Source organism: Equus quagga, chromosome 2, assembly GCF_021613505.1.
Source record: "Equus quagga isolate Etosha38 chromosome 2, UCLA_HA_Equagga_1.0, whole genome shotgun sequence".
Taxonomy (NCBI): domain Eukaryota; kingdom Metazoa; phylum Chordata; class Mammalia; order Perissodactyla; family Equidae; genus Equus; species Equus quagga.
Window position 1 is genome coordinate 102,424,429 of NC_060268.1, and position 12,451 is coordinate 102,436,879.

At 42.6% G+C, this 12,451-nt stretch overlaps 1 protein-coding gene across 4 annotated transcripts in view; it reads left to right on the forward strand.

Annotated features, from left to right (window-relative positions):
- SHLD2 (shieldin complex subunit 2) overlaps nucleotides 1-12,052 on the forward strand; it is a 91,614-nt gene extending 79,562 nt beyond the window's left edge. For all 4 annotated transcript variants that reach the window (XM_046655297.1, XM_046655298.1, XM_046655299.1 and 1 more), the window contains 2 exons: nucleotides 9,140-9,255; nucleotides 11,703-12,052. In XM_046655297.1, coding sequence (XP_046511253.1) covers nucleotides 9,140-9,255; nucleotides 11,703-11,965 — 379 coding nt within the window. In that variant the 3' untranslated portion in view covers nucleotides 11,966-12,052. The remainder of the gene's footprint in view (nucleotides 1-9,139; nucleotides 9,256-11,702) is intronic.
- Nucleotides 12,053-12,451: the final 399 nt, after the last annotated feature.

The window sequence follows — 12,451 nt, forward strand, 5'->3', positions numbered from 1 at the left end:
TGATAAATAGCTATTTTTGAAAGCCAAAATTGCCCAGTAATAATAACAGGAATTTTTAAAAGCAGTAATTGGGAGATTTTATTGTCTTCAAGCAGTTATATTAAAGAAAATTTTTACTCAGTTTACATTTTTTGCCAAAATCTAAATGGCTCATAAGAAAATCATTTCCCTCCTTTAAAATGTAATTGAAATTTAAAGGTTAAAATTATTATATCTGATCTAACCAAACTCTAACCTGAGTTTGGAAGCTAGTAAGATGTTTAACCTTTCTGTACCACAGCTTTCCCAACTTCACATTAGAAATTAAGGCTAGTAAATATTCTATGGTAAAATTGTCAACCAGCTCAGGGAAAAACACATTGTTTTTCCAATAATAAATGTTCAAAGTCTTGGATAATCTTTTTCTTTTTACCTTATAAATTACAAGCCTTTACAAAATAGCACTCAGTGTTTTATGCTCTTTTCTATTTCTATGTACTGCAGTATCTAAAAGCTAAATGCAAACATATTCACATGTTATCATGGCGTACTTTAAGAAAATTTACAGACACTTAGTCCATAAGCCTTATTTCCCTTTACATATATTTATATTTGTTATAAATAAGTAAACGACTTTTGTTCTTACTTTGAAAGTTGCCTGTATGGGAAAGAAGACTGAATTATGATGCATGGTACATAACAAACATAATTCATTAAAATTGATTTCTTATCAACAGTTAAGGTCCCTTAGAGAGAGAGAGAGAGAGAGTGTGTGTGTGTGCGTGTGTGTGCATATTCTTATTTTATATCATTCCTAATGTTCCTAATCAATATAATTATTTATTGGACAAAAATGTTGCCCAAGAAATATCCCTTATGGAGAGGAAGGACTTTGAATCTTCAGTCTGAAGAATGACTGCTCAAGAGAAGGGTTTCACAGATCAGTATCACCTGTTACGGTATAACTTAGTGTGAGGTATGTAAGATATAGCCCTAAATTATACCACATTAAAGATGTAGTGCTAATTTTTTGTGTTACTAGAATGTTGAATAGACATGCTAAAACAAGAGTTGTTTTGTTCATTTATTTAAAAGCCTTTAAATTGCTTTTAGGTTTAGGGTCTAGATTATTTGGTTTCCTTGAAAAGAAAATGTTGAGATTAAATAACAGATGCCCTTCAAATTACCACGTATGATTCAGAAATCATCTGCGTAGGTCAGTCAGCAAACTGAATAAGAGAAAGCTCTGAGTGCTTACTTTTCCCAGACGCAATCAAATAGCTATTAGGTATCCACATGTGTTCAACTGATATTTAGTACTATGGAGGTTATACTGATTGATATAAGTATATTTTTGTACTCAAGAAACTTAGTAGTCCATTTACGAAACACTTAATGAACTTTTGTGTGGCATGACAGCTGTGAATGGATCGATCACATTTTATGTTGATTCTTTGTAACTTGGAACTGATTTTCCAATGGAAACTACATTAGGTATTATGGTTGGAGTCTCATACCAGCCCACAAAGGCTTATTTTATCCAGAAGAAAGTGTAGGTAGCATAGTTACTGTTCTTAAAGCTATTATAGAACTTGAACACCATCTTTAACAAGGTTTCTATAAGATATGTATTCAGGATTACATTTTAGGAACACAAGATATACATTGTTTTTTTCTGTGCTAGAAGCAAAGAAACCAACAGCAAACCATTAGTCAAGGCTCCTCCAGAGGCAGCACTAGGGGGTCCTTGAGTCTCTCATGAGGTTGCAGTCAAGGTGTAGACAGGGGCACAGTCATCTGAAGGCTTGACTGGGGTTGGAGGATTCATTTCCAAGGTGGCTCATTCACATGGCTGGCCGTTTGAGTTCCTCCTCACATGGGTGTCTCCACAGGCTGCCTGAATGTTCTCACAAAATGACGGCTCCTTTCCCCAGAGCAAGTGAACCAAGATAACGTGAGGTGGAAGCTGTTCTTTTTATGCCCTAACCTCAGATGTCACGTGGCATTACTTCTGCCAAATTCTGTTCATTAGAAGCAAGATTAGCTGTATAGTGGAGAATGGATTAGAGCGAGGCTAAGTACAGAGTCGAGTTAAGAGGCCATTGCCTTATGTTTGGGGGAGAGGTGACACGGTGGCTTGACTGGAGTGTAACTGGTGGGAATGGACAGATTTAAGAGTAGTTGGGAAGTAGAATTGGCAAGATTTAGTGATGAGTGGCAAGTAAAGGGAGATCATGGATACGTGATAGATCATTGATGATTTGGTGAATAATAAGATTTATTAAAACAAGTAACAATGGGAGAAATGCTGATTCACATGAGTTTGAGGTGCTGAGAGGGCAAAAAGCTGGCAAGTAGTTGGATATACAGAAATGCAGTTCATAAAAGGAATCTGAGCTGGGTTTACAGGCTTGAGAATTATCTGTGGTGACCACACTCTTCATTGGTCTCTGCTTCCTGTTCTGCCTTCTCAGTCTTTGGTTATTACCTCTCCTAATAGGTCATTCCTATCACACTATAAACACACTCCAGTATCTCTCATATTAAAAACACATAAACAAAATCATCCCCTAACATTACATCTCCCTCTTGTCACTCACATTTTCTGCTCTGTTTTGTGTCCAGCCAAACTTCATTAGAGTTATAAATATATTCTTTCTCTCCTTCTGCATCTCCAAATTCACTTCAGCTTACTCCATCTACTCCCACCATGCCACTGGCATGGCTCTTGTCGAGCTTATCAACAATTTTGATGCTGCCTAATCCATCGGACACTTCTCTTCCTCCTTGAATTTAATCTGTTACGTTTGTCAACTTAAAAAAGCAAATTTGCCTGTTGTTTTGTCTCAAAATGAGTTTTTTCAGGAATAGACAGAAGAATTGCAATTCCGGATCTGCATACTATGGCAAACCATAGCCAAATCCGGAAAAGAAAGGAGGGGAACTGCTTTTATAGAGAAAAAGGGGCAGTAGGGAGAGGCTGTTCAAACAGAAGTCCACTGGGGGAAAGTAACAATGGGGGGGGGGCAACGACTTCTCATTGGCTGAGCTGCAGTGTTTCTCATTGGCTGAGCTGTGGCGTTTCTCATGGGCTGAACTGTGGGGTTTCTCATGGGCTGAGCTGTGGGGTTTCTCATTGGCTGGGCTGTTGTCAGGTGGGGAGAGAAATCTTCCTTGAGCGGTAAAGTAGTTTTACTGCCCCAGAGTAAAGATGCAAGCATCTGTCTCTTTCTGGTGTAATTGGAGATGTGTTATAGGGCGTGAGAGCTCCCCCTACAGGCCTTCCCGTCTCCAATTTAGTTACGGTTTCTTTTATTAATGTCCACATTCAACGTGTTAGACCACTTGTAGCAGCCTCCTCTCTTACCTTCCAGACACCGCTTCACTTGGCTTTCTAACCTACGTCTCAGGCTCTTCCTGCTCCCCTCTTCTTCTATCCACCTTTAAATGTTGGAGTGAACCCAGAGTCCTCTTCTTCGTCCTTCCTTTTTATTTGTTCTTTCTGTGTATTCTGTCTCGATGATCACAACTCTGTCCATGTTTTTAAATATCATCTATATGCTGGTGACTTTCATTTACGTCTTCACTCTGGCTTTCTTTTCCAAACTCCAGTATTCAAATGCTGAATTTTCTGCTGATAGTCCTAATTGAATGACTTATAGGCATCACACTCTTAAAAATATCCCAGTGGACTTGTTTTTACTGTCCATATTCAAACTCGGTTCTCCCCATTTTTATACTTAACAAATGACCCACTGTCTACCCAATTAAGCTATAAACCTGCACATAATCCTTGAATCATTCCTTTTTCCTTACCTCCCATGTCCAATCTACTGGCAAGTCTATGACTTTTCACCCAGAACTATTGATCACAAATACATCCACTTTTTTCCATCTTCACTGCTAGCATCTTAGCCCCTTGATCCTCTACAGAGGCACTATTGACATTTTAGGCAGGACAGTTTCTTGTTATATAGGATATCCCACACATTGCAGAGCACGTGGCACCCCTGCTTGCCTTGCCTGGCTGAAACCCCAGTTATCGTGAAACTAAAATGGGAAGTCAGTACCTCCTGCTCTAGAACCACCTGGGCCTAGTCCAGACCACTGCTGTGTCTCGCCACACTACCACAGCAGTGGTCTCTTGCTTGGTCTCTTTCTGCCTGTGCCTCCTCCAGCCCATTCTCCACACATCTGACGGACTGGTCACTCCCTTACTTAAAATCCTGTCAGTAGTTTCCCATTACACTTGTTGCCTCTGTGGTCTCGACTGCTGCCACCCTTTCCCTTGGTCATTGTGTCCCAGCCATACTGGCCTTCTTTCGGTTCTCTAGACACTCTGATTTTCTTCTCCTTTGGGCTTTCTTGCACACTGTTCCCTCTGCTTGACTCCACAAGGCTGGCTCCTTCCTGTCTTGGTTTAAGTGGCACTTCATCAGAGAGGTCTTCTTAATCCCCCTGCTTTATTTTCTGTGACAGTACCCCATGTGCGCAGTTTGTAGTTTTTTACTTGCAGATTATCTTTTCTAAAAAAAAATGTTTACTGAGAAATAATTCACATACCATCAAATTAGTCCATCTAAAATACACAATTCAGTCATTTTAGCGTATTCACAGGGTTGTGTAACTGTCACCACAGTCAATTTTAGCACATTTTCATCACCCTTTCCTTCAAATGCCCCGTACCCCCTAGCAGTCACTTCTCATTCTCCCCTCCCCCCAGCCCACAGCAACCACTCATCTGCTTTCTGGTTCTATAGATTTGCTCATTTTGGACATTTTATACAAATATAACCATACACTGTGCAGTCCTTTGTGACTGGCTTCTTTCACTTTACATGTTTTCAACGTTCATCCGTACTGTATGTATGAGTCCTTCAGTTCTTTTTATCGCCAGATCCTGTTTCACAGTATGGATAGACCACGTTTTATTTATCCACCCATCAATTGGTGGGTATTTGGGTTGTTCCAATTTTTGGCTATTATAAAGAACTCTGCTGTGAACATTTATGTGTGAGTTTTTGTCTGGAAATGCATTTTCGTTCCTCTTGGGTGTGTGCGCAGGGGTAGGATTGCTGAGTCATGTGGAAACCACGTTTCACCTTTTGAGGAACTGCCAAACTGTCTTCCAGAGCCGCTGCCCAACTTTCCATTCTCACCAACAATGTGTGAGGTTTCCAGGATCTGTTTTTCTTTCTGTTGCTTGTGCTTTCGGTGTATCTAAGAAAGCTATCATTCCTGAGCCAAGATCATAGAGATTTACTCCTGTATTTTCTTCTAAGAATTTTATAATTTTGGCTCTTATATATAGGTTCATGATCTTCTTTGAGTTAATTTTTTTAAAATATCATTATTATTTTAATATTTATAGTTCTTTTGTGTAGTTGCAAAGTGTCTTTTCAGAGTGATTTACGTTATCTGCTTTAGTAAATCAATTAAAAATTAATGCATGTTGAAGACATAAGACATTTTGTTCATATTTGAAATATATTCCATTTTATCACATTTTTAAAATGGAGCTCAATATATATAATCTTAGCTTGCAAATAATTGGTACTGCATTACTAGGAAATAATATTTAATTCTTCTATTAACATTCTCTCTCCTTCCATTCTGAATGACAACCTTGATGGATAGAGTATTCTTGGTTGTAGGTTTTTTCCTTTTAGTGCTTTAAATATGTCGTGCCATTCTCTTCTTGCCTGTAGGGTCTCGGCTGAGAAGTCTGCTTATAGCCTGATGGGCTTCCCGTTATATGTCACTTGTGGCCTTTCTCTTGCTGCTTTTTGGATTCTCTCTTTGTCTTTAATTTTAGACATTTTGATTATAATATGTCTTGGTGTGGGCCTCTTTGGTCTTCTCTTGTTTGGAGCTCTCTGTGCTTCCTGAACTTGGATGTCTGTTTCCTTCCTCGGGTGAGGAAAATTTTCCTCTATTATTTCGACAAATAAATTTTCTGCCCCTTTGTCTCTCTCTTCTCCTTCTGGGACCCCTATAATCCGAATGTTAGCATGCTTGATATTGTCCCAGAGTTCCCTTACACTGTTCTCATTCTGTCTAATTCTTTTTTCTCTCTTCTGTTCTGCTTGGGTGATTTCCTCTAGGCTTTCGTCTAGCTCGCTGATCTGTTCTTCTGCATCCTCTACTCTGCTATTGAGTCCCTCTAGTGAATTTCTCCTTTCCAGTATTGTATTCTTCATTTCTGATTGGTTTTGTTTTATATCTTCCAGTTCTTTGCTGATATGCTCACTGTGTTCATCCATTCTTCTCCGCATATCTGTAAGCATCCTCATTATATTTTGTTTGAATTCTTTGTCCAGTAGGTCGCTAGTTTCTGTTTCACTTAGTTCTTTTTCTGGTGTTTTGTACTGTTCCCTTGCTTGGAAAGTATTCTTTGCCTCCTCATTATGCCTCTTTCTCTTTGCTGTTTTCTTTGTACTAGGTGAGTCAGCTATGTCTCCTGATCTTGGAGAAGTGGCCTTATGTATGAGATGCCTTAGGAGGCCCAGCAGTGTGCTTCCCTCTCGTCACCAGACCATAAGAACCAGGAGTGACCCCTTTGTGGGCTACTTGTGTTCTGCTGTGGCAGGGTTGCTCCCACTGCAGGTACCCAGGGAGTCTGATCTTTCCTTCCCTGGCCAGCTGTTTGTAAATCCGGTCTTGGTGGGGGGTGGGGGGGGTGGCATCGGCACTGTTGGCTACAAAGTGTATCAGCACACTCTTATTGCAATTGTCCTCTTAATTGGGTTCGTACCCAGTGTAGCTGGTTGCTAGGTTCAGGGGCTACAGTTGTGATAGGCCTGAGGCCAACAAGGCTGTTATCAGTTCTCTTAGAGTGCAGCTGAGTGGGGCTTGCCCTTGGCATGGGGGCACTCAGTTGTTTCAGGGTTTGGAAGGTGGGGCTGATCCTTTTTATGGCTATTTGTGAAGCCCAGATCTTCTGCCTGCTGATAAGCCTCACCCCCCACTGGACCACATACACTGTCAGCACAGTCCTGGTCCGTGCACACTTCTCAACCCCCTGGAGCATACCCCAATGCCACACTGCAGAGGCCCCCACTTCTCCCCCAATGCCCCCCACAGTTCACCTGGTCCTCACACAGGCCCTGCCCCACAAAGGCAGACACCCTTGCCTGCCTGTAGAGGATCAAGGCACTCAGTCAATGCAGGCTGAAAAGTAGCCTGAGGGCTTGCTGTTAGGTGGGGCCAGTCCCTAGGGCGGGTTGCCTGTCCTGGCTGAACTGGATTAAATCTGTGCTCTAGTGGGTGTGGCAGACCCCTGGGCTAACAGCCCAAGGAATGCACTTCAATGGCCCCCACCGGTGTCCATATCAGCACACCTGGACCAGCTCAGAACAATGGCCCCCACCAATGTCTCAGTCTCCGGAGAGGACCCTCCTCTCACCAAGATGCCCCTAGAGCCCACCAGATGAGTCTTGTTTCACCAAAGGACAGTCAGCCTTCTCTCTGGTGATTTTAGGTTGCTGCAATGAGTGAGTTTGTGTGTGGGCCCTTTAAGACCCGGATCTTTTCGATTTCGGCCGATAGCTTTTCTAGGGGTGTCCTCGCTGCAGTTAATAGCCAGCAAAGCCAGACAGTAAGACCCCCGTCTCAGTTGGGCTGAGTCCGAAGGATGGTTATAGCAGTATTGTCCCCTCTCCGGACCTCACTCCTTCAGGGAGGGCTCGTACCTTAGGGTGGCTCCCTCCTGACCAGCTGAGAAGTTCCGCTGCTCCCAAAGGTGGCTTTTTTCCTCTCTGGCCAGAGTTACTGCCTCTTCTGCCTTCGTCAGGACTGTCCCTTGTTGTGGGGGTTCTTTTTATCCAGTTTTCAGTTTTCAATCCACGGTGATTCTTCCCAAAATTGTTGTAACCTAGTTCTGTTCGTGGGAGGAGGCGAGTTCAACGTGTGCTCACGGCGCCATCTTGACGAGATCTCTACTTTGAGTTAATTTCTGTGTGTGATGTAAGGAAGGGATCCAACTTCATTCTTTTGCAGGTCGATATCCAGTTGCCAGCACGGTTTGTTGAGAAGACTATTCTATCCCCATTGAATCATCTTGGCACCATTGTTGAAAAGCTTATTGTCTTTCTCCCCCACTATATCTTACGTTCCTTGAGTGAAGGAACCTGGTCTGCCTTGTTCACTGGGGTATGCCCAGTGCTTAGCAGAGTGCATGTGCATAGTAGATGTTGAGTTTGTATTTGTTGGAATAAAGAAAGGAGGAAGAGAGAGAGTCTGTGGAAAGAGTGTGGAGTGAAAAAGAGGAAAGGACCTTGAATCGTCATGTGGGTAGAGGGGGAAGTAGGTTTTCAGAGGGACGATCAGAGTCACATTTTAGCTGTTACACTAAATTCCCCTCAATTAATGAGTCTGTTTCTAAATTCTGTTCTCAACTTATTTTTTAAAAATTAATTTATTTTTAAAAGCAGTAATAAATACCATGGTAAAAATGCAAACGATAGAGGAAGGTAGAAAACAAAAAGTAAATGTCTTCTTCCCATCCACCCCATGCCATCAATGCCGCTTGCTTGCTTGTTCCGAGTTTTTGTATATTCTTCCTGTGATTTTTGCTCATACCAGCACATGTATATCCCTTTCTTTAAAAGTGCATAGGTAAAATAATAGTATTCATATTGTTTCGTTCATATTGTTTGTTCCTGAGAGTTTGTGGTGCTCCTTCCCTATTAGCACTTATAAATCTTCCTTATCCTTTTTAACAGCCACGTAGTATTCCATTGTGAGATGTACTGAAAATTATTTATCTAGTTTCCTATTTACTGACATGTAAAACAGTTTGTTTTTGGTAGGATTCTTCCAGTGGAAAAGAATAACTTGAAATTGTGATTGTGAAATATATCTTTATTTTTATTTCGAAATGTAATTTACGCAACAGTATGAGATAACATTTTCTTATATTAGTTTCTGAAACTTTGACATAAATATGAAATAAATAAAATTTATCAATTTATCATTTTAAACTCTTTAAAAAAAGCCTTTCTCTCATTTCTAGGATGTTTCAGAACATCTTAGAGTTGTTTTAAAGAATTAAAATTAACCCTGCATAAAAACCCAGTGTTTTCTGAAATGGTATTGCATTTCAGCATTTCTGTAATTTGAAAATCTTTTTGAAAGTCATGTGCCATTTACTCTTTTCTAGGCCAGCTTTAATGACCATAGCTGATGGAATATATAAGGTGTGCGTCCATGTAGGATCACAGCTGATAGAGAAGATTCTTCTCGACATTTCTCCTGACTGGCTCAGTAGAGCTATAGGTAAGATACCATCACGCCATCGAGAGGGTGTTCTTGGTGAAGCCATTCATTTCAGGAGTGTAGATAGTATTTGGAACAGAAAGAACGTTGTACCGTAAATTAAGGTTTTTTTCTGTCAGTATAAAAGCAGGAGGATAATTTAGCTCGAGTGAAACACCAGACTATGTGAATGGGAAAGTAAGAACTGCTCGACACCTGTCTCAGCACATGAATAGAGGGGAGCAAGTCCCGGATCTCTTCTTACCCTAAGTTTCCAATCGGAGAGCAAAAACACGAGGACTGCAGTTCTATAAGAGTTAAGTAGATGAATGTGTGACAGTATATAGGTGAAGATAGTCCCCTGTCCGTGGGGTGGATTTGTGGGATATTCAGCTACGAAGCTGGGGATAGTCAGTGGCTGACAGCAGAGTGCAGGTAACCCATTTGTGAGATGATCAAACTCCATACTGTTCCTTATCAGTCTCAGACTCCAGGCAGATGAGCTAATTTGGTTCTACTGATTGCTCTGTCTCTTAATAGTGGATGAGTTTTTTTCTTGCTTTGTTTGTGTGTCTAGTAATTTCTGCTTGAGTTCTGCAAATTGCCCATAGAACAGCATAGACTGAGGTCAACAGTTGCCGTCCCCGGAAATGGGCTTGCCTGTTTTCCTTGATCTTCATGGGGTTGGGGGGTGGGCAGAGTGGAGTCGATCTTGTAAGACGTGGAGTGGATTTGAGTTTGTTGTTGCTGTGGTTACCTTGGGGTCTCCCCTGGCTTCAAACGCCTCTGGCATTATCTTTGCTGATGGTGGACAGTGGTTTGCCAGAGAGTTTTCCCCACTGTTCCCGCTCCACCATCAGCTTTAACGCTTCACTCTGCACCTGGGCCTCAGAGAGTTTCTTTCCGTGTCCTCATGCCTCCCCAAGTTGTACAGGCTCTGTTGGTGGTTATTTGGCGGATCCTAGCCTGGTGGGAGGGGCGGAGTGATCCTCTCTGACTGTGGCTCAGCCCTACCTCACACAGGCCTGTGCCTTGGGGTCTTGGATGTGGCGCTTTCTCCTTGACCTGCCCCTCCTGCTCTGGCAGCCTTGCTCTGCCTAGTGTCTTTGGTGGATCTTGTGTGGTTCTCCCCCTCTCCCAGCAGTAGTCACCACTGTTGGTCTTGATCCAGGGTGGTTTTTGGCTCTTCCCCAGGGATAGGGGGATTTTTCTTTTACCTTTCCTCCATCTTCCATGCATCCTCACCTGTACCCTGGGCCAACATTTGCCATCCTGCTTCCACTAGTTTGAGGCTTTTGTTCTTAAGGGAGTGGTCCTGAGTGGTGTTTAGTGCTTTTCCTTGTGGTGGCTTCTCCCCTTCTCCAGGCCTTTGCCATAGTTGGAATCTTTTTCTGATGTCTTGCCTTCTGTCCAGGCTTGTGAGCACCTGGTGGAGACGACAAGAGCCTGCGAGGCTGCAGACTCCACTGTCTGTGGCACTGGCCCCTTCTTGGCTTTTAGCAATTCATTAAAAGCTTAAGCACATTCTTCCTTCTTGCTTGTCTGGTAGCCCTGTCTTCTTCCTGAGCTCTGCCTCAGGTAGACCTGTGTCCCTGTTCTCTCTCTCCTTACATTTCAGTCTCCTTGGCTGCTGCGGAACCTCAGCTGTTATAGGTTCAAGAAAATTGTGATTTTGTAGTTTATTCATTCATTCAGATTATCACTAATCTTGATTTTTTTTTTAGCTTATCGAAGTGAAAATACAAAAATTTTGAGTATTGTAGAGAATTCTCACACCTCCAAAATATGTCATTGAGCCTCCAGGAGTCTGGAGACCCAGTCCAAGAGAGGCTGGGGGTATTGGTCAGGGAACTAGTATTGGTCAGGGAACTAGTTTAGTTAGAGCCTAGTTGATAGTCCTTGTCAGTCTAGTATTGAGCAAGCTGCTAAATAACTTGATTTGATGTCCTAAGAAAAATAAGAAGAAGAATATATGCAAAGGGCAAATGCAAAACACAGCGACATGTCCATCTATAATTTTAGTATTGTTATATTGCCAAGATTTGATGTTCATTAAGTAACTAATTCAGGGTTCTGTGATAGAAACGATAAATACGTGTGTGTGTGACTGTGATAAGAGCTGTAGACTGGGTCAACGTAAGAGGACTTTTCTGGATAGGCACGCCCTTTTTGTTTCAAGCTTAACTTAGGACAGCATTAATCTCAGTTCTTCCCGCTGTTGTCTGAAGAAGCCAGAAGCTGGGCCGTAATAGGAAATGCCTCCCCCCGCCCCCACCCCGTGATCAGCAGAGGTGGTGTCCTCATTCTAGAGGGCCCTCAGCAACCTGAGAAGAGAAAGGATAGAAAGCGAGATTTAAAACGGGGCTGGGACTTGACACGTCAAAGGGAACAACGAACCCTTCCACGTGTGCGGTTCTCTTGGCCTGGCAGGGACACTGAGCCTGTGTGTGTGTGTTCGTCTTCCTCAGCGCCCCCCGCAGAGGTCACCTATGGCATGGTCGCCGCCGACTTGCTCCATGCCTTGCTGGCGGGCAGCGGGGCCCCTTGTGTGGTGAAGGTGCAGAGCCTCTTCCTGCTGGATGAAAACAGCTACCCCCTGCAACAGGATTTCTCACTCCTAGACTTTTACCCCGACAATGTGAGCCCGCCTCCCAGGCCTTCCCTGAGACCAGGGGAAAAAATTGCAGGCGCTTCGAGGACAAGCCCTGAAATGGTGCGTCTTTTGAAATAAATGAATGACGCGGCTTGGGCTGAGGGGTTTAAATAAATCTATTTTATGAAGAGAACTGTGCTAAATATATAAATTAAAACTGTTTTTCTAAGAAAATTCTGTGAGGTTTTTTGTTGCTTTCATCTCTTCCGTTCTTGCTTCTAGAGAAATGATCTAGCCACACAGGCAGCCCACAGCAGGTCCCTAGGAATCAAAGGGGCCCTGTTTCGTCTCAGCCACACTCCAGGCGACACTGTGAGTCCTGGGGACACAGACATGAGACATTCCCTCAGGAATGGCGTTTCTGCTGTGCTCACAAGCTCTCAGCTTTCCCATATTCCTGCTTCACTAAACCATCCACGTGGAATGACCTTGCTTATAATTCTGCACCATATTGGATTAGTTCACATAAGCCCACATTTAGACATGTTCAAGACAAGCATGTCTGTCTACAAAGAAGCTTTGAAAATGAAGGAAACAAGATCACGCTTCCACTCATTTTATAAA